Source organism: Festucalex cinctus, chromosome 9 (genome assembly GCF_051991245.1).
Source record: "Festucalex cinctus isolate MCC-2025b chromosome 9, RoL_Fcin_1.0, whole genome shotgun sequence".
NCBI lineage: Eukaryota > Metazoa > Chordata > Actinopteri > Syngnathiformes > Syngnathidae > Festucalex > Festucalex cinctus.
Window position 1 is genome coordinate 5680224 of NC_135419.1, and position 22439 is coordinate 5702662.

Sequence of the window (22439 nt, forward strand, 5' to 3'; positions counted from 1 at the left end):
GCATATCTAGCATTCTTTTTAATGACATTGCATGTATAAATGTAAATATGACAAATTTCACGTTTTATAAATATTTTAACTACTGCTACATTTGTCCTTAGCAAAATAAAAATATATTCAACTTATTTTGTAAGAACGCTATATGGCAAGACGAGGCTTTAGCGTCCTCTTGTGGCAATACAGAGAAACCTCATTCAGAAAAATCATTTTATAGACTGATCAAAATGAGATTCGTTTTGTATTCGGAGGGCAAACGTGAAAAGTCTGCATGTGTGCAATAGTGTTAAGGTTACTATTGTTTTCTAATAGTGTTAACTAAGAGTATTAACTAAAATGTGAAATTGAGTTTTCCAACAAAATGAAAACACTACTATAATAGTATAATAGTGACATGTCCACTAGAAGTTATGTCATTGGGTTTTGCTATTAAATTTAGCTGAGAAATTGACTTGTGCAACTCTTGTAACACAAAAACACAACAACAAAAAATAATAATGATTTATTGTGTTGCTGCTTGTTAATGTTTTCTCTTAAAATATGGGACAAATGGTGACAGCATCAAGGGCTACAGTATGTGGTTAAAACAAAAATTGTGGACAAAAAAAAGAAAGAAAAAAAAAAGGTGCATTACATGGCATCAAGTTTTAGCTATAAAGATATATTGTGCAAAAGTCTTAGGCCATCTTTACATTAGGAGTTTTAGTACTGCCATAATGATCACATAATTAAAAGGCCACTAAGCATTGCACAGACATTTGGCAAGGATTTATAGCTTCATATCTAGGTTTGCTTATGAGTTAGCAGGCTATTTTTTGGTTATTAGAAGATGAAAACACACATGGGGTACCAATATGATTCGGGCGGTTGGACGGTATCCTATTGATTTACATTAAACTCCAATGCACTCTGAATCAGTAACCTTTCCTGCAAGATGAATTCTCACAAGAGTCTGATTTCCTGTTGAGTATACCTTGAAGCATCATTCCTCTACATTACAAAGTTTCTTGGACAATGTGGTTTAAAATTCATTTGTGTAAGCCTGCTGTGGCCCAAATGTTTTAGACAAGGCAAGGCAAAGTTATTTGTATAGCACATTTCATACACAAGGCAACTCAATGTGCTTTTCACAAGGACAGACAACACAAGCATCAACAAACACAGTAAACATACAATTTACAAGTCACAATGACTGCTGTGAAAAGGGTCGTTATAAAAACGAGTGACACTACTAGTGACACTTGGGGGGGTGAACAGGCACAGATAACAAAAAAAAAAAAAAAAAAAAAAAGAAAATCGTTAACATGTGCTCATCATCATAGTTGGAACGCGTTGACTTCTACGATCTGCTGTAGGATATCGTCGACGTCTGCGCTCTCCAGACTGATACCACTCAGGTCCAGCTGGGGGAGGAGCAACTTCAAAAGGGCAACCAAATTGCTACGGATGTGATACAGCGCCTTCTCCATCGAGCTGGTTGGGGTTGGGGTCAAATGTGATAAAAAAAAAAAAAAAAAAAAATGTTCAAATGTAACCTAAACACTACCGGATGTACTCAAATACATCTTAAAAATTAACTGAATATTCTTAAATCTACAAAATACTCCCACGGTGTAATCTAAATACTCTCAACTGCTGAAATACTCCCTAAAGATTACCAACATAGTCTAAAATCTATTAAATACTCCCTAATAGTTACATAAATACTCTTAAATCTATTAAATACTTCCAAAAAGTTACCTTCATACACTTAAATCTATGAAATACTCCCTAAAACATACCTTAAATATTCAGAAATAGCAAAATATGGTTACCTAAATACATGTAAAACTTTACTTTTAAAGGTTTCCTACTCTCAACCCTACAAGATAAGTCCCCAAAACTACCTAAATACTCTTAAATCTATTAAATACTCCATAAAAAATATGTAAATATTCTTAAATCTATGAAATACTCCCAAAGTTACTTTCATAATTCATGAAATACTTCTTAAAATGTACCTAATTACTTGTAAATCTATGAAATACTACCTAAAAGTTGCCTAAATACTCCTAGATGTCCTCAAATACTTCTTAGAAGTTACTGACATTCTCTTAAATATGAACATGGGAAAATAATCACTATACTGTGCTTAAATAAAGATGCAAAATGTATTGCCCATACAATTGAAATACAGTTTTAAAACAATTATAATTGTGAATGTATTATATAGTACTAAAAAGTTAAATATGACTGAACTGTCCTTGTTCAACATTATGCTTGTGAATTTTCTGCACACCAAGATCCATGTTAAGTTAATACCTGATCTCTTCATGTACACGAGCTTCATTCGGCTCCTTCCTGTGTTGTTTGTGATCGTGCTCCTCATTCGGCTGGAGCACCGTCTCATGATTCTCTGGATCCTGCGCGGGCCCATTGGGCAAACTGGAAGACTGATCGAGACCAGACAAGAACGTGAAACAAACTATGCGAGACGCCGAGACGGCATAATAATAAAGTGATGCCACTTCAGCGGCACCTGATCACCTACAGTATGTAAATTGTAACTAATATGCCACGCAATTATATTCACTTGAGTCAAGGCCAATATTATTCTGCGACAGTTTTGTTACGCTAGATTAGATAATTGTACGGAAGCTATGATGTGTTTCTATTTGTTACATTGGTCTGGCAGGCGATCTCCCTCCTCGCTGGGGGCGGCGTACACGTCGCTGTCCAATCATTTTCGCTCCACTCAGTCATTGTGGCTCGGCTGGTCTTGCGGGGCTCCGCGCTGAGACGCGTCTCCAGCGTCTGAGTCTCGGCTTCAAGGCGAGCCGGCTTGTGCGTTGTAGTAGCTGCAAGAGGCGCTTCCTTCTCGGAGTCTGAACTGGACCCGACGGGGTCCTGATTGATGGAAGGGTCCTGATTGACGGTTCTCGATGGGAGTGTTGTTTGTGGTTGAGGATGGAAGTCGTGTTCGAGTCCATTTTCTGAATCAGAATCCTTTTCATGACACAATCTTTTGTTCGTTGCACCATCTGTTGATGATTCCGATTTTCTTTTGTGTCTGCAGAGGTAAGACATCAGAATCAGAACGTTATTGATGATAATCGAGCTGGAGCAGGAGGACAAGTTACACAACGACAATATCAACAGTGAGAATATAGGACGTTTTTTTAAAACCAATCATGGCTCGCCCTCTTTTCTGGGTTTGCTCACGTGACGTTCGCAAGACTCCTCGTCACAACTTACAGCAATTACTTAAAAGGATACTTTATTTATTTAGCCATTTTTGGCAACTTGTTGTCGGTAACCAACCACAGCTCAGCTTGTGAATGACACATGGCCAAATCCAAACAGGTGAGCTGTGATTGGTTACCTGAGCCCTTGTGATGTCATTTTCAGTCGACAGCAAGTTGCAAAATGTGTTTTTAAAGGTACTAGTTGTACGTGAAAAATAATGAAAGCATCAAATTAATTATAGACAAAATAACTTTTTATTGCTATAATGGGCTAAATAAGTGAAGTATCCCTTTAATAAAAACAGCTTATTTGTTTACATTCTTTTTTATTAAGGCTTTACACAATACTGTGCTATTCGCCTTAATTAAAGCGATGAATGTAAATGATACAATAATGGTCATAGAATGTATTCAACTTGTAAACTAAGTGCAATGAATGAATGCAAAAAAAAAAAAGGTGTGTGTGTGTGTGTGGGGGGATCATGCAATTCATCTGAGTTTCAGCAGTTTTTGAGTTTCTGGATGTTTGAGAGAAACATCAATAGATCGGCACTCAACCATTCGGATTATAGGACAGGGAGCAAACGTTTCCATGGTTACTCACAAGAAAACAAATTCCTTTATTTGCATTGTGAGCCAGATTTGCACCTAAATTCCCCCATCCAACAAGTTCTGTGCAAATAAGCTGTGCAGTTTGTAAGTAACTTTGCAAACAAACTAACAAATGACAATCAACGTAAAGCCTTAAAAACTGCTGGGCTAAAAAACAAAAAAAACAAAAAAACGTTTACAACATGCTTCATAACCCACCTTAAAGTGTCTGTGCTGGCTTTGTCTCCTCCTGTTCGCTCCAAGTGTGTCTCTCTCTCATTGTTTCTCTTCATAACGTTAACATTTTGCCCAAGCGACCTTTGTGCATTATCACTTATTTTGTTTCCACGTGCAGCTGTTTTTTTGTCATCTTTGAGTGCGTTTCCATCGGCATGCTTGGTGCTTTTTCCAATCTGCGAGGTGGGCTGACACGTCTGGGAAAAGTGCTGTGAAAGGATTCAATGTTTAGGCACGTCCCGGAGATCGGCAACAATAAATAATCAAGTACAGTTACACAACAACAACAAAATGTTTCGGTTACCAATGGTAAAGTTTGGACCGCTGGTGACGTTTCTTGTTTTCTGCTATGCAGCTGGTCTCTGCTTGGAAAAACACATTATCAGTACAATATTACATTTAGACAAAATGCATTGTGAAGTGCATGAATCTCTATTAAAAAATAAAAAATAAAGAAAACAGCGCATAATGAAAGTTTGACAAATGTACTCTTTCTTCTGCTTTTTCACATAGTTTGCTCTCAAATACTCGTCGCTGTCTTCTTTTTCTTCTGGTGAAGAGCAGCTTCTGTCAAGAAAAAAAAAATGTAGAAACATTTAATTATCTCATTGTGCTGTGCCGCAACAGTTATGAATTAAAAAAAAAAAAAAAAGGTTGGCGTTATTGCGGACAAAGAGAAAATCTAAAGGCAGAATGATTTACTATTTAATTGTAATAATGTGTAATATCTTACAACATTCAAATGTAATTACAATTTTATACAAAAATTTGTGTGATATTACATATACTTTATCCTCTGTTAAGAATGACTAACATTACTGTGGTTTAGTGAGCGGTTGAGGCCGTCTCCATGTACTGATTATCTGTATGTCTCTATACTGCCCTCAAGTGGCCAAGGCACATACACCAGAAGGAGTAGAACCATGTCCAGTGAATTGACGCACTAACTATGGCAAAAAAAACAAAAAAAAACAAACTATAACTACTTTCTTATTAAAAACAAATTACAAACATTTTTGTTATTTTGCTTGGGAGGGTGGAATGGAATGGCATTTTGAGGACTTATTTTGTGGTCACAGAAGGAACTACACTCATATCTGAAGGCTCCACTATATACTAGGGATGTAACAATAACAAAACATCACAATACGATATTATCATGATATGAAGGTCACGATATGATAATTATCACGATATTGTGGGAGCCTTGGTGATATTTAAAAAAGATCACAATATTGCAAAAAAGAGCGCTCATAGTAAAAAAAAAAAAAAAATGCACAATATTGTACTTTTGTACATAACAGCAATGCATATAAACCACCTTACAATCTCTAAGAACAATATTGAGGCACTTACTTGGTAATGCAAGCACACATTGATCGCTTCACAAACAAATTAGGTTCCCCTTCATCTGATAATTTGCATAGATTTTAAACGCAGAAGGACAAAACATCACTAATGAAAATTAAATTGCAATAATAAACTAGCCACTAGAGGGTGCTAGAACTGCACAAATGGAAATCAACGACTTTCTTTTTTAACAAATGGGTTCCTTTTAAATATTGTGAACATGACGACGACGATATTGTGGCAGTTTTAATGTCGCGATATCACGATATTGCCCTTATTGTGACAACATGGTTCAACCTCTCTTTCAATTCTAATCATCACCTCACCTGTGCAATGCTTCTATTAATATGCAAAAAGCATGCTGATTTCCATGCAACCACGTAAATGAGGGAGTGATAATGCGTTCACCAGTTTGCCTTGTTTTCAACATTTTCCCAGTGAACGTTCCAATGCAAACTATTATTACAAATGATCAATCAACAAGCAAGCATGCAAGAATAACTTGTTGGCATGCACCTGTAATGTGGATTGGGATTCTGGCTGCATTTCCAACTTTCGGGAGTAACTTTGTATTGACCTCTAGGGACACTTCGCCACTTTAGACAATCTTCGCACTGTAACCACGTCGGACCGCTGCACGGAATCAAACAACCAAAAACAAAGTCAAGCAGTGATGATAAATTTGTGTTTAGAATGTTTTGCGTCTCACTCCGTGTCGTTTGAGTCCTTGACCTCTTCTACGCCTGGAGATTGAAACTCGCCGGACATCGTCTCCCCCATGTCTTTCCAGTAATAGTTGAGTTTCAGGCCCAAGGCACCATGCGTCAGTCTTGATTTAAAAATAAAAAAATAAATAAATAAATAAAAAAAGAAAAAAAGAGAGAGTTGCACAATGGTTATTTACATAATCATGCTGCTAGTCTGCAGTAATAGTCTTGAGGCGCGAATCCACTTCTTACTGGTAATCTTTAGTGTATTCAAAGTCCTGCTTGTTGTGTGCCGGTTTGAGAAAGTTGCATTCAATGATTCCGATGACCCCGACTCCTGCCCGTTGGCCCACAGTCTGTGGTCAATGACAGTGTTAGTGTAAAGCACACATACAAACATATATACTGTAACAAGCCATCTACCTTCTGCTGGCAGCCCACTTTCTCGTAGGCCTTGATGAGTCGGTTTTTGTAGTACATCATCATGCCATAGTGGTCTTTGGTTTGAATGTTCAGCCCAAAGGTCACCTTCACTTTCTCATTCTGGCAAAGATCAGTCGAGGTCAACAGGCTCAGCGAGGCAGATACACGATGTAAATCAAAGTACTGGGGCACCTGGATAAGATGGTCCATAAAAGTGTTCTTAAAACATGGACCAATAGTGCACCCTTGTGGTCAAAGAGGATACATTAATAAACTATTATGCTTAAAAAAGGTGTGTCCGATAGCGTGGGACACCAATAGAATGAGTAGAATCAGAATCAGTGGGTGTGTTCCAACTTATAATAGTTGTTATAGTGGACGTCAGGATAACAAGGCTGCAATGTGTTGTAAAGTTATAAGCAACATTTTTAACTCATTCACTCCCAGACATTTTCACTGAAGCAACCCACTTTCACTGGATTTTGACTGATTTTGCAAGGCCCACAGAATATTGTGCTCTTTTGCTATAAAAACATGGAACCTACCAAAAGAAAGATTCTAGTCTCTTCTTTCATCAGGGAAAAAAAAGCAGTATATTTCTATCTGTTTCCGTTTTACAGAAATTAACATTAGAATATAGCTAGGTTTCATCATTATTCACAAATCTGTTTCGAATTGTGGGGAAACCTGCTTGGTTTCAACGTGCACTGGTTGATCTCTTATACTCTGCTGCCATCTGCTGGCCGTTTTTGTAATTACTGCTATTTTTTTTCACCCGTTCACTGCAGTATAGAGGCTGCATCTGTATTCTCTAGCATATATAAAAAATAAATAAATAAAGAAATAAATAAACATTTAAAATAGAACGTATTTATACGTTTTTGGAAGCAAATGAGTTAACATCATGCAAATCAACTTGTGATTGTGATTGGTTAGTTACGATCCAATCATGATCCAGAAGTGTTGACATTGTTCGAAATATACGTTATATTGGTTCAGACGCGCGAATATGTCCTGTCCACTGCAACCATCTCTTGGTCTGAAGGGGTTAATTCACATTAAGAGAAAGGATACGCTGGCGTGGGGTTTATAGACGTCATGCTTAATGTACTTGAGGCTTTTTGAAACCAGCTTGGCGAGAATCTTCTTGCCGCGCAGCACAACTTGGGTCCTAGGTTTCAGGTACAAGATACTCAGGTATGCCTGACACACACAGAGACAGACAGATAAAAGTCCTCAAGCTGTTAAGTACGTGTCACCCGTGCCCGTCATGCCATCCTAAGTTGACCCAGGGGATGCTCTCTCTTTTCGGACTCACCCTGAGACTGTAATACATCTCCGGAAGGCCCTCCTTTTCTTTCGGGAATTTGCAGCCCTTCAGCTCATCAATGCTGACCTCAGGCAAACGGATGTCCCTCTCATCCGTTTTAAAGTCGAGCTCTGGCTCGCCATCTTTGGCCCTGCGCGATAACATCAGGAAGAAAATGGAGTAACCGTTCTGTTCTCTGGGATCAGAAGGAATTTCCCCTTTAATCGTATAGTGATGTAATAAATGACACTTTAAATACAGCTTGTTGTTTTTGCTCAGTTACTTTTAAACAAAAACATCTAATATTGACACAAAACTATTATATGTTAATTTTTTTACCCCACAGTCAATCGGTGATAGTCATTATTGACTCGTTTTTTTGCTGTTATATAGATCAAATGAGCTAATATCTTTTTCAATAATCATGAAGCTTCATGAAACACTTGCAAATTTTTTTTACTCCTCTAGAAGGCACTCTTCGTTTAAACATGCAGTGGAAATTTAATCGATTTTCATTGCACTTGCCTTTATCTTTAAAGCTAGAGCACCATCTAGAGGCATAAAAAATATTGCAAGTGCTTCGTGAGGCTTCATTTTCTCTTCCCTTTTAAGTAGCGGTGTATTGACAGCTCAGCAAACAAACAAAGACAGATAAACAAAATCTTCTGTTCTGTCACTTTCCAAAAATGTGTCTTACCAGCCAATTGAAATTTTGGCAAATTGTGTCATTATAATTCAGTTAATTTACATAATAAATTTGTACACCAGAAACTTGGCAGCGATGCTGAAGATCCGCCATTTTTAACCTAGACTCCGCCCATCATGTCAAAGCAAAAATGAGGTTAGCTAACAGCGTTACAACCTGTGTTAGCTTCTGATAACCGGCAGTCCCCATGAGTGAAAAAAAACAACAATTAAATCTTTATGGGCAGATATTTTAAGTGCACGACTGGTAACTTGTTGCTAGATGCTCTTTTTCTTTTTTTTTTAGTCGTCACGACATGGGTAGGAAAAGACACGTGATATGAGTGATAAGTGCGAGTCTTCATCCCATATGTGTAAAACATACAGTGTGTCGAAATACACAAAATCGATTGGTCTTCTACCTGCAGATGTTCCAGATGATTATCTTGGTGCCCTTTTTGGAGAGAATGGAGTCAAAATGCGCGTGGATCTGCTCCACGGAGGTGACGATGGAGTACTTGAGGATGGCCGCCAGGCTGGCCTCCGAATCCTCGGTCACCACCAGCGACTGTAACATCTGAGTTAAGGTCATCTCAGTTTGTCATTGTCAGTTTGGACAGCAAGGAACCGAACAAAAGCAGATGGGATCATTTCTCAAGGATATTAGTTTGCTGGCTGAAGGGGACGGTGGGGACAATGACGGCCTGGGCTTTGATGGTCTTCAGGTAGGTCTGAGAAAGCATCCCCACCGTTTGGCAGCCTCCGTTCTTCGTGAAGATGATGGCATCGCGGCCCAGGCGCATGGAGCCTGACTTGAACCCGTTGCCATATACACCGATCGCCTGATTCTTACCGGGGCCCTTGTCGGTAAAGCCAAAGCTGAAAGATAACGGAATTCAAAATGACACAGCCGCTACAATTAAGTGAGATCGCCGCCCCTTACGTGTGCCGAACCTGAGCATCTTGTGCAGTTTGTTGGGGGTCATCCCGCTGCCATTATCGGTGAACGTTAAACAAAGCTCACTGCCTTCATTGGTGACGTCGACCCAGATTTGTTTTGCGGCTACGCCAGGATCGGATGCATTGTCTACAACAACGGGGAGATAAACAGAAATCCTTTCTGAAGTATAATTCTGTTGTGACTTAATAAACGAGACCGACATGATTGTTAACATTCTGTTGCAATATGACATTCTGGTTTTATCAGAAGATGTTTCCATGTCAGGCATAATTTGTATCTGCCTTGAGGGCACATCAAGGAAAATGAACACCCATCTGTTTTGAATACCCTCTTTTAACTGTAGTAAGATCCAAAGAGGCTTCAACTGCAACCAAAACGTTACAAACCACCACTTTTAATGAAGAGTGATGTCATTTAGTGAGTTTTTACAAGCCTTGAATAAGCACATTGTTATTTTTTTTTTAATCTAAAAACAGCAACACTGTCTAAAATGTTATGAGTGGTTAACAGGGAAACAGATAAACACACATATGTCAGCAAATGTTTACATTTGCAAATGGACACTTCGACAACATTCAGGGGAAGCCACAATGTCCCCTTTCTTTCTTTCTTTCTGTTTTGTTTGTTTGTTTACAAGAGGCTAGTCATGTGACAGCCTTGGGGGCTACTAGGTGCCTTGCAAGTGTCACCCTGACTCTGAACCCTTGACTAAATTATAAATAAAGGGATTTTCCACTTAGTAAAGCCTACAATTAACATATTATATAACATATAACTGAAGTTGTAGATATGGAGGTTGCTCTGTTAGCTCTGTGATCTCGCATCAAACACACGCACTCGCTGCTGATTGGCTCTGGCCGGGCGCGCCCTCAACGTCAGCGTGCCTGCACCAATGAGAGCACGATGCGTGGGTAAACGACGTGTGTGCCCGTGTAGAACAAAACGATGCATTTGATACAAACACGATGCATTTTATGTTTTTTTTAATATTATTATTATAATGCACAGTCAACCAATATGGGAGCGAATCCCTGCCATATATCGTTGTATAAACAAACACAAAAAAAGCAACTGTAAATTTTGCTCAAGAAATCAAACACGCCGATGATGACGCATTAACGGTTTCTATAGTTCGTTTAGGCTTTGATGTGACGTCGGAGGATGATACAACAAGCGACACAAACAGCATCCAAACATTTTAGAAACACGTTTTTCACGGTGGGTTCGACAACCACAACAAACAGTTCCATTTTGTTTGGTTAAATGGTAAACTGATGCAGAGTTGTGCGCAGTACGAGAATAACGCGCCTCATTCCAGTCACAATTCTTGTCTACTTTATCTTGTCGCGTGACTCACCAATTAACTCCGCCACAGCGCTGAAAGGCCAAGTATGACTTGTTGAGTTGCTGTTCAGAAAGGCAGGGCTCATCTTTAAGACAAAACACGGGTCGGGGGGGGGGGGGGGGGGGGGGGGTCACGTTATCTTGCCACCGATATGCCACGCCAAACATGCTTTAAATTATTAGCAAAAAATGACACGAGATACGTACAGAGCTCAGTCGGATCCCCTGCTCGCTTAACTTCGCCATGTTGGTTGTGCGTGCAAGCATCCGGCATGCAGAGGCTGTTGTGCGTTGCTGCCTGCTCGTGCTCACCCTCGCGCACCAGACGTCAGGATGTGGGCGGTGCGTGTTCCCTTTAACGGATCAGCTCGGAAGGAAAGTCTTTGATGACAATCAATCGTTAAAGATGATGGAGCCGACCGATGTTTGGTCAGCAGTGGTTTCACCGTGAATGTCATTTTTTTTTTTTTTTTTTTTTTTGCGAAGTCTCTTCCTTCTCAAAAGTGAGCACACCCTTCATAATTCTAGCTAAACCGCTGGAAACAAATGTGAGTACACCCCAATGTGAAAATGCTCAGTTTCAACCAGCACGGCCCTAAATTATATTGGCTTCACTTCACACAGGTTGTCACTGGAATCCTCCTTCCCTCCTCCACTGTATCATCAGAGTTGGCTGATATTCGAGAGCTTACGTTTGAGGATACTCCAGATATGTTCAATACTCATGAATAGTCACCGATACCAATACCAAGTACCATTACCACTAGAACCTTTGATACATAAAATGTAAAAATGTGATTAGCACCAGTTAAGTCATAATTTAATAGGGTGATGGACGGGCATGTACTTTAAATTGTCACACAATATTTTTTTTCTCTTAATACATAATATATCTGTATAAAATCTGCATTTTTATGAGAGTTATCTTTGTGATAAACATTGAAGTTGGGAAACTATGCAAAACTTATTTAAATTAAAAAAAAGGGCAAACACCTTTTTAACAGTACATATGTATGTATGTAACAAATACAGAAATATTATTGTTTTGTATGCAGAAGGAGTCCATAGTTGGTAAGAAGGTACTTACTGTGAGTGAGTGCAGTACTCTCATGAATCCTTTTCATGTACAGGTGAACTTTAATGCACAATGTAATTAGTAATTACATATGCAAATAAGCAACTAATAAGTAATTATTCCCATTAACAGTGAGTGTAAAAGGCGGTTATAATCACACTTGTAAGTACGTATGTTTATGTATATAAGTAAGCAAGAATTATTCTCATTTAACATTTCACAGAGGGCAGCACGGTGTATGACTGGTAAGTCCGCCTCACATTGCAGAGGGCGCGAGATCGAGTCCGGGCTTCGGCCTTCCTGGGTGGAGTTTGCATGCTTCCCTGTGCCTGTGTGGTTTTTCTCCGGGTACTCGGGTTTCCTCTCACATTCCAAAGACATGCATGGCAGGTTAATTTGTCCCGAGGTGTGATTGTGGGTGTGAATGGTTGTTTTGTTTTTGTGCACTCAATTGGCTGGCAACCAGTTCAGTGTCGAACCCGCCAACTGCCCGAAGCCAGCTGGGATAGGCTCCAGCACCCCCGCAACCAGTTTGAGAAATAAGCAGTTCAGAAATGAGAAATGAACATTTAACATGTCAGGAGTGACTTGACTTGACACACAAGTGAGTTGACTTGACACCTGCCCCACCTGCCTGTTTATTGAGTTATTATTCAATTGGAGGCAATCGCTCAGTTCCTTCTTGCATGAAAGAGTCCCCATCGCTGGTCTCCGCTCTTCGAACGCTCCAATTTTTCCCTCCAGCCGTTCACAATGGCACTATAGTCCTCCTCAGAAAATTCCTGCAGAGACACCAGCGGGTTACAAAAACCGTCTAGCCGAGAGAGGACTACATTTAGGTTTGGAATTGGTTGGAAAAGTGGCAACCTCGATAAATTCACTCTTGATTTCATCTGCTCTCTGGAGCTCCTCTTTTATAACTTGGATGAATTGGGCTGTCCGGTCGTTTGTCTCAACGTTACTGAAGCCAGCGTCCCGAATGAACTACACCAGCGAACATGGGGGAAACATGAGCATGATATGGAAAATAATTATTTATTAACATGACATGTTAATACTTTATTGCAGACATCTGTATTTTCTTTAACTCATTCACTTCCGGCCATTTTCACTGAAGCAACCCCCTTCGCATATGGCTGTTTTACTGGATTTTGACTGATTCTGCAAGGTCCACAGAATATTCTATTCTATTGATATAAAAATCTACTATAAGAAAGGTTTAGAGTCTCTTCTTTTATCAGGAAAAATGCTATATTTGTATCTTTCTGTTTTACAGCAATTAGCTGTAAAAAAGTTTCATCATTATTTACAAACCAATTGAAAAACACCCTGGACGATCTCTTATACTCTGCTGCCACCTGCCTGCCCTTTTCTGTAATACCTACCATTGGTTTAAGTAACCTCTTCATGTCAGAAGCTGTAGTAAAGCCTTCTGTATGCTCAAGCATTAAAAAAAAATGTATAAATACATTTTTGGGAGTGAAAGACAAAGAATTAAAATGTTTACATATACGTTTTGGGGTTTGAATAAAATAAAATTAACAACTGGCTTTTCACTTCTTGGCTTATCTTGGCTGCATAAAGAATCTTTTCATGATAACTTACAGCGCACACTCTCACAGGTTACTTCTTGTAAACTGCGAAACCGAAAAGACACAATTGTTTTGCAGACTGTTTTATTCATCTGGCCTAACCACTGAAAATTCCACAACAAACGACCGAGGTGAGGTCACCCCATACTGAGACATAAACCTTAACATGATGAGGCTTCACTGTGTGCTTACCTTTCCATACTGTGCCGGCGTGTAGAGGATGTAGCCTCGCTGTTTGACATAAGCCTCAAACTGGGGGGTCCACGGCTTCTCCCCACAACAGTAGTCACTGATAAGCAGCTGGCCCCCAGGCTTTAACCATGACTGCACATGAAGAACACATCCACTATACTTGAATAATTAAAAAAAATGCTTTAAATTTCAATAAAGTTGTTGCTATGGGGACTTACATGGAAACGTTTGAAAAGAGCGAGCTTGTCTGCAATGTGGAGGATTGTGTCTCTGCTGTAGACGACGTCAAACGAACCCTCTGGGAACGTCCGCTTAGTGGCATCAGCAACTTCAAATTCAACCTATCAATTGTGATTGCCACTCATATGAAACATTGCTGAAATCATGACATCCAACGTCAACGTCTTTCTGGTGCGCGTACCGACGGCAGCCTCTCAGCGAGCGCCCTCTCCATCGCGATGTCCACCATGTTCTCGGAGAGGTCCAAGCCGAGCACCTCCACGCCGAATGTCTGAAATACAGTATGAGCAATCAATAGTGAAGAAGCTGTTTTATTTGGGGGTTTCTTTGGCTCTCTAACCTTTGCCATGTAGAAATCTCCTCCACCAATACCACAGCCCACATCCAGAACCTTCTGGCCAGGTTGCAAGTTGAGCATATCTACAAATTCCTGTTGTTACAAGGTCACAAAGTTCATTTGTACATCTTGTTGCATTTCACAAGCATCTTACACTGTCAATTTCTGGTGAAAGTTGTTTATTCTGACCTTGGTGGTGCTGGGCCCGCCTGTGCTGACATACCCCGACCCGAACATCTTCTCATAGCGCAGGATGCCCCGCCTGGTGTACTGCTTGTTGTCCAGGAACATCTGGAAGGTGCTGAATGATTCTTTTGTGTCCGAAGAACGAGTAACCTTCTCCAACAACCAGCAGATCTGATTTGGGTTGTTCTTCACCTGCAGGTGAAGAGGATAGCAGTGACGTTTTTTTTTTTGTTTTTTTTTGTTTTTTTTGTGTCTAGTGAATAGTCACGATGCAATTTGTGGGGAGGTGGGGGGAAAAAAAAGTTCACGATATTGTATCCAAATTCAGGATATTGTAAAAAGAACAACATTGCAAACATGAGCAATTATGGAGATGTCTATACAATGCTAATTAGCTGAGGTCATCATTCTACATATAGTTCAAATATAAGAGGAAATATTAACCTTGATGTACATAAACAACTTTCAATTTGAAACATGTTACGTTCTCCTATCTGGCCATTAGTGTGAGTCTTAAACATAGGTGGCCAAAAACATGCCTACAATAATTAAAATTAAGATGCACTCATAAAATTGACCACCAGAGGGTGCTGGGACTGCACAAATGGAAAACAACCTGGCCTTTTTTTTTTTTTTTTTAAGTGGAAGTCAACCTCTAACATTTCTTGACAATAATGTTACAGATTACCTCCAAGTATGTTTTGACCCTCTTCCTGAGTATGATGTCGAAACCGAACTTGTGACCCGCATCTTCATCCTCCACTTGGACTGATTTGGTCAGGTGGTTGTACTGGGCCTCAGTACGGTAACACGTTGGGTTGAACTCCCTTTTACAGTCACCTGTATACACAGGCACAATTACACCAACACAGCATAGGGCAGCAAAAACATTGAGACGGCTGAATTCGGCACCTGAGCGATGGTTACATGATTCTCTGAAGAAGAGCGAACCGCCGGGCTGCAACCACGTCAGCATTTTCTTTAATAACAAATGCAGCTCCTCGTCACTGAGGTACATCAGCAGCCAGTTGGAGAAGATGAAGTCAACACTGAAGAAGACACGAGGAGCGATACGATTTCACAACATGTTTATGTGATGGCAACATATGCACGTTCAGCACATTTACCTGTTTGAGGGCAATTCCAACTTCGTGACATCAGCTTGGATGACGGTAACGTTTTTGTGGTGCCCGTTGCTCTGCCTGTTCTTCTCCACGAAGCTCTCCATGAAATCCACGGCGGTCACGTGGGCCGCCTGTTTCAGCAGGTGGCTGGTGTATCGACTGTTTAATTACGGGTACATACGTGTCACAGTCTTGTATCTTGGCGATTATAAGATTTGAAATAAAAAATCTTCTTAGATTATTGTGCAGTTTGCTGTTAGTGACCAACAAATTTGACATCTCCAACACTTTTGTCTCATACCACGGCCGGTACTGCATGCTCACCCAATGCCGGCCCCGACTTCCAGCACTCGACATCCAGCCAGACTGGGCAGCATAGACAAGATCTCGGGCAGTTCCTGCTGTGCCAGCTCAATGGCGCGCGAGTCCAACATCATCTCCTGAACCGTGGCCTCCTTGGAGTGCTCCTTCCAAAACTCCGTCATGGCGCTTCGCACTGCACAGGATCAATGAGTGAAATACCAAACCACAAACCATTTATCGTGCAATGATAAAAATGCACATTTCTATTAAGTCAATGAAAGAAATACACATTGTTTCCGACAAAAGAAAAAAAAAAAGAGTCACTCTTCAATATAGAATTTAACTTGAAAATAAAACACAAACAGCTCACTTTGATTTTGGATTCATTTGTAACAAATTAACAATAGCTTCATATAAGAATGGCAACTTAGTCTTTCAATCAAAATGCAAACTGATGAATAGAAAATAGGGCTGGATGAGGGCTGGAAAAATATCAGTATCAGCACTCTAAGCAATTACAAAATACTTACACAAATTGAATCTTAATGGGCACATGAAAAGACTAATAGATTTATAGAACCATTGTCAGCCACGCATGCTATTTACTTCCTGATATTATAATGGCCACAAGAGGGTGTCAGTGAGTCAGTGACTGGTATCGTACTACTCGCCCATCCCTAATAGAAGCAAAGAAGGAAAATCATGGAGCCACACTTTTTCCTGCACCTGCACTAAACTAAAATGACATTTTCCCGTTTTTTTTAAAAATACTTTTTCTATCAAACAGTAAAAGCACTACTTCCTTTGTAGAGTTATTTGTAATTTTCTCTATAATACAGACACATATAAAAATAAATAAATACAATATTAGGGGTGAATGGAGTCCAAAAATCAAACGTAAGAAATCACTTATATTGTAAGGAGCCCCGAAAGTAAAATGGAAGAGGAAAAACAAATGTGAAAAAAACAAAACAAAACAAAAATAAATACATAAACAACCACTGTTCTTCAATAACAATAACAATAATAATAATAATAATAATAATAATAATAATAATAGTAATAATAATAACGCAGCATGTAAAATTTTAAACTAAAAGTATGGTTGTTCAAGAAGATTTTTCTTCACGAATATTGACTTTGTAAGTAACCCCAAAAGTGATTTTGAAGTCCGTAACCCAAATCCATTACATTTTGACAAGAGCCGACATGTTCTTCCAAGCCAAGTCAGGTGTCACCAGTGACAAGTTAACAACCTCAGCCAAATGAAACACGTTTCAACCATCCCACTTCAACATACCGTGCTCCATAGTGCGCTTTGAAAGATTACTTGTAAAAAGGAACGTACTAGCTGTCCTCCAGTCTATCACAGTCTGAGTCTTTGGGCCCTCATGTTGCAGTTTAAATAAAATGAGGCCATGAGATGGAAGAACCTGACCATGAGGATGTGTCCAATCTGAGTGAAGGGGTGGGTTGGCGGGGGAGGGGAGGAGTCTAGTAGTTGGCCAAAAAACAAACAAACAAAAAAGAGAAGAAACAACAAGCCGAAACGAAACAAAACAACTCCTCCATAGTGCAGGAGTGTGCACAAGGAAGGGAACGAGTTCGAGGAGAAAGCACACTCACATGATAATGATGAAGATGATGATGAAGAAGAAGTCCCGCTGCCCCTCACAGACAGTCACGTCACCCGGAACAGGACCACGACCTGGCGAGGCTCGCCTCTTTTTTTTTTTTTTGTGCTGACACGTTGGAACTGCACTGTGGCACGCGGCCATTGCGCAACATCGCATCATGGTGGATTTAAAAAAAAAAAAAAGTTTGTGGTGAATGTTATTGTCGTGTGACAAAATCTATGTCTCCTACAATTACAAACCTCACGTATGGTTGTTAAAATAATGTTTTGTGTAATTAACCTATCCTGGCACATTTGTACATAGGCCTACAGTTAATATTTAAAAAAAAATACACAAATTTGTTATGTCAAGCAATTTAATTACACTACAGTCTGTAAAATAGGCTGTAAATTATCAAAAACTTAAAAAAATATAACTATATCTAATACAATATAATACTACATAAAGGTAGAATAAAAAACTAAAAATAAAATAAGAACAATATAATAATCCACCTGTTGACCCTTACTGTATTATGCCAGACCCATAATTGCAATATCACAGAAAAATGACCATGCATGTATTTACTATGTATTTAGATCAAAACAGTTTTTACTTCCTTCAATTGGACTGCAGCTTCATTTTAGTTGTAACTACTAGAAGGTTTTTCTTGTACCTTAAAGGATGTCATTTCCATTTCAAGAGCAAGTACAATGACATAAAAAATTAAAATTAATATATAGTAATTTTCTTCTTGGCTGTTTTTGAATATGAACGTGTGCAAAAAATACAATTTGGTGATAAGTGCACTTAGTGTGATGTATGCCGACAATATGCTTTCAAATAAAAAGCTGCAGTAATACAAGTATAAAAATTTATTTAACAAGAATACATGTTTGCTTCAAATACACATATTATTAATTATGTCTGTTAAAATGGTTGACTCAACTTAATAAATAAATAAAATGTAATAATTTTAGAATTTGACCTGTACAGTGGGGGGAAAAAAAAGACTAATATGTAAACATGACTTGTTTATTAATTGTAGTAGAAAACTGTATATAATAGGTCATTGATGGATAAGTTTGTTCGATGATGCCCATTTTATGAATTAGCATGTCATAAATTATTATTTATCACTGATCAATTATCAGTTTCCCTTTTAGCAACTGGTATGTAGTGGTCATATTTGGACATCATGTAAGTATGTATGACCTGAACAAAACAATCAGCTTTAATTTTTGGCCAACAAATGTCCTGAATTAATTTGTAGTTATTAGTAAAACTAGATAATAGTAAATAACAATCAAGAATGGATATTTTAAGTGTTTTTATAATAAATCCCGATCCTTCAGTGATCTATAAAATGCATGGAAAAAAAAAAAAAGTTATCACAGTCTCTGTGTGCATTCACAATCTGTGACTTTTTACACAGTTCCAACACAGTCAAAGTTCATGGCACACAGAACTGGATGGAGCAGGTCAATGAGATAGCAATGTGAATTTTTAGTAGGGTAGTAAAAACAGAGACTCCAATGTATAGTTGTGTATTGATCATTGTGTGAGTGATGAAATGTTATGGTAAGGTACACATAGATAGCACAACAATATAGCGAGTATATGGGTACAGGTTCCTTGTACAGATATTTACAACTGCATTCGATTACAATTGATTAATGTCATTTTTAGTATTTGTTGCGAAGGGAAAAACAAGGCTCCCTTGAGACACACACCTTGATGAAGTATTATGCAACCATTCATTTCCTTTCACTCTTGTCATGGGTGATATATAAACAAAAAGACTGGCCAAGTGGATAACTGCAGGTGTAAACATGTTGACAATAAGAGTAGGAATCAGTGAGAGGCAGTAAATGATTATTCAGCAACAGTATTTGTATCTCTGTTTTTTTTTTTTAATATTGGTGCCAAAAAATGTTTTTAGGATTTTATCAACATACGTAACCTTTTTCATTTATTCCATTTTACCCTTTAGTTTGGTTCACTTGAGGACAGCGGCCATGTGGGTTATTTCACTAGGTGGCAGTAAAGGTTCATAGAGTCACTACATATTGTAAGTGAAGTTGGTGAGCTGTTGAGATTTTGTGGAAGGAGAATCAATAGTATATCATCTTTATAATGGCCACCATTTTATTTATATATATTTTTTATTTATAAAATGAATATTTAAACAATCAAATAAATTAATAATGCAGTACAGTGACTGTGAAAGAAGGCTGATCAGTTATCTAATTTTTAAGTTTGATTTTATGATATAACATTTTATATAAATACTATAATAGAGGTGCAATCTGCATGTGTGCCAGTTCCACATTCCGTGCATGAAGGCTTAATAAGCAACTGTGACACTCATCACTTGTGGGGTTTCCTGAGGATTTTCATGTGAAGATGAAAACCTTTAAATATAATAATAATAATAATAATAATAATAATAATAATAATAATAATAATAAAAAGGGAAGCATATCGTAAGGTGTCAAATGAAGCTACCTCACTTGAGGTAAAACAAACAAACGAAAAAAAAATGTATCTTCCCATTAAAGATTTAGGCAAACCACTTCTTCAAGTTCTTTCAGTTTTGTTTTTTTTTCTCGCATGAGTGAAGATGGACGGTGGAATGAAATATCAGCAGTGCGCAAATGCACTTATTTATTGATCTCTCTGAGCGTGAATCTTTAAATTATAGAACAGTTCAGACACCACACTGCTCATAAAAAAACAAAAACAAAAAACATTTTGACAAACATGTACTTTTTGTGCTTTTTACTCCATCCTTCCATGCATCCACAACCGAGCATTCTTACAAGAAGCATATAGGAGACATTTGTTGTACTCTGAGCTCGCATGGTGAGTCACAGTAACCCAGACTTGCACTCAAGATATTTAAGATGTTATTTTCCTGCAGGGAATTGATGACGCATTTGTGGTGTGTTAAAGAAAATTATATTTATTTCTTTTTTATTATTATTATGCACAGCTCATAAGCAGGAGAAATGAGAAGTAATTTTAGTAGACCACGCTGCAGTACAACAGAAAGCACAATATGGCAGTTTATGTATGAGATTGTATCCACGTTAACATTATATTTTCATATGCGAAGACATTCACTGTTCCGAGAACAAGTAGTTGTAATATTTGTCAAGTTAACTTCATACAATAACACATTTGACGTGCTGTATATACATTTTGTACAATAATTGTAGTTGGCAACAAACACGTCTCACCCCTGTAATGACAAAGTGCAGATTTATTTTTTATTTTTTTTAACTAATCTTACACTATGCTACAGCTTATGGGCTTGATTTACTCAAGGTTGACAAGCAAAATTGCCACACAGTTTGTTTTGCGCATTCTGGAAAAGCAGAGAAAAATAGATGAAGTTAGCATGCGCAATATGATTTATCAAAGCAGAGATGAAATGCCTTGGCTGATTTTGCATTTTGAAATATTGTGTCTGAAAGGCAGGTGCAAACCACAATGCAAAGAGAACACCGAAAGGTCTTAGGGAGACCTTTTCTGCTTGTGGAAACACTTTGGAAATGCCAGAAAAATAAATAAATCATGTATCATTTATTAAGCAATGAAATGTTAAAGATTCTGAATCATCTAAGACAGTCACAAGAAGGGGTCATGCCACCTAGTTTGACGGAGCTCCTTTCAAACTTTTTTTCATTCAACCTTTATTTAACAAGAAAATATCCCATTGAATTTAAAAAACCTCTCAAGGGAGTCTGGACCAAGAGGCAGCAATAAACACATATAAAATACAGTTGCATATTGAACACAAAATTTTACACATGGAAAAACAAGTGCATATTGTCGAATTTGTCTAAAAAAAAATTCCAGTTTGGATTTAAAAGTGCTTAAAAAAAATTAAATCAGTTGGCTTCTAGCATTTTTGGAGCCTATTGCATGAATAAGGAGTAAACAAAAGCTGTTTTGCCCACAGATAAAAATGTTAATTTTTAATCTGCAAATATGTAAATCCGCAGTATAGCCATAGTATGTATAGAGATGCCTGCTTTTAGACTGGTGTCATTAGAATAGTTGATGTCAGTGCAGAGAACACAAAGTTGAAAGTATATAGCTATAACACATTCTAATACCCCAAGCAATACAACTCAAGGAGGGTAAAAAGTGTCCCCTTGTACTTAAGGTGACACCTGCAGACTGATTTGAGGGTAAAAGCCAGCATCAAATCAGATAACGACGAAGGTGCTCTGAGCCTGACTGACAGCAAAAAACAGAATTCATTATTTCTGGCTCTCTATCAGCTCAGAGATCGTTTCCCCTGAGATGACTTACTTACCTTGCATCCACCTCCAACACCGTGAACATCCGACACTCTGACACTTGAGGCGGGTAATCCAAGTAGAGCGAGGCCCTCGAGTTCGGGAGAGGTCATGTAAAGCAGCCAGAGTGCAAAAGAGAACAGTGAGGATAATGGGAGAAGAAGAAGCCAGTGAAATATGGAAAGCAAAGACGTACCTGGGATTTCATCTCTTTCCTCTGAATGGGCCGTTTTTCCTGATTCGGCTGAACATTTCAGTAGCCTACAGTCCAAAATTCCTGAAACGTTAAGACAGCTAGCTCCTACTAAAGTGCTAAACCTCCTCACCAGTTGTCCTTCTTGATACCTTACAAATGTAAACTTCAGGTCCAACTGAACATCGCCTTACAAATTGAAATGCTCTTAGCATTAATCCTAAACATCTGTCTAACTCATTTCATTAAAAAAAAAAAAAAAAAAAAAAAAAAAAAAACATGTTCACACTACTATATATATTCATCAGTTGTTATATAACACCCAGTTACCCACATTTAGTTAACAATTGTAGCCAATCATTGCTTCAGCAAGCATACAAGCACCGCAAGCTAATAGCATGCTAGCATTGCAAGACTAAGACATTTTGACACAAGCATACATTA

General features: G+C 38.4%; 2 protein-coding genes and 1 long non-coding RNA gene across 5 annotated transcripts; 1 reads left to right on the plus strand and 2 right to left on the minus strand.

Moving 5' to 3' along the window:
• Nucleotides 1-484: 484 nt before the first annotated feature.
• Nucleotides 485-11261, minus strand: LOC144026394 (MORC family CW-type zinc finger protein 3). 2 transcript variants are annotated; one of them, XM_077533053.1, is made up of 17 exons: nucleotides 11035-11261; nucleotides 10841-10913; nucleotides 9477-9609; nucleotides 9186-9401; nucleotides 8945-9091; nucleotides 7848-7989; nucleotides 7604-7732; nucleotides 6530-6649; nucleotides 6359-6462; nucleotides 6109-6228; nucleotides 5916-6032; nucleotides 4539-4613; nucleotides 4354-4411; nucleotides 4032-4258; nucleotides 2659-3046; nucleotides 2299-2429; nucleotides 485-1470 (listed from the first exon to the last, which is right to left on the minus strand). In XM_077533053.1, exons 1-17 carry the CDS (start codon nucleotides 11092-11094, stop codon nucleotides 1314-1316), a joined length of 2397 nt encoding a protein of 798 aa, XP_077389179.1. In that variant the 5' UTR covers nucleotides 11095-11261; the 3' UTR covers nucleotides 485-1313. The 2 variants fall into 2 exon arrangements, with proteins under 2 accessions (XP_077389179.1, XP_077389178.1); XM_077533052.1 differs by having other exon boundaries at nucleotides 4539-4616; nucleotides 11035-11258.
• A 37-nt stretch (nucleotides 11262-11298) lies between these two features.
• LOC144026397 (uncharacterized) lies at nucleotides 11299-11823 on the plus strand. Its single transcript, XR_013285126.1, has 2 exons — nucleotides 11299-11375; nucleotides 11452-11823. It is a non-coding gene; the product is annotated as an uncharacterized LOC144026397 (long non-coding RNA).
• Nucleotides 11824-12486: 663 nt separating this feature from the next.
• Nucleotides 12487-22063, minus strand: pmt (phosphoethanolamine methyltransferase). Of its 2 annotated transcripts, XM_077533059.1 has the most exons (13): nucleotides 21820-22063; nucleotides 17503-17637; nucleotides 15898-16069; nucleotides 15577-15732; nucleotides 15362-15498; nucleotides 15138-15289; nucleotides 14453-14641; nucleotides 14267-14356; nucleotides 14108-14197; nucleotides 13905-14027; nucleotides 13687-13818; nucleotides 12770-12886; nucleotides 12487-12684 (listed from the first exon to the last, which is right to left on the minus strand). In XM_077533059.1, exons 3-13 carry the CDS (start codon nucleotides 16056-16058, stop codon nucleotides 12574-12576), a joined length of 1458 nt encoding a protein of 485 aa, XP_077389185.1. In that variant the 5' UTR covers nucleotides 16059-16069; nucleotides 17503-17637; nucleotides 21820-22063; the 3' UTR covers nucleotides 12487-12573. The 2 variants fall into 2 exon arrangements, with proteins under 2 accessions (XP_077389185.1, XP_077389183.1); XM_077533057.1 differs by lacking the exons at nucleotides 17503-17637; nucleotides 21820-22063 and adding an exon at nucleotides 17177-17492.
• Nucleotides 22064-22439: the final 376 nt, after the last annotated feature.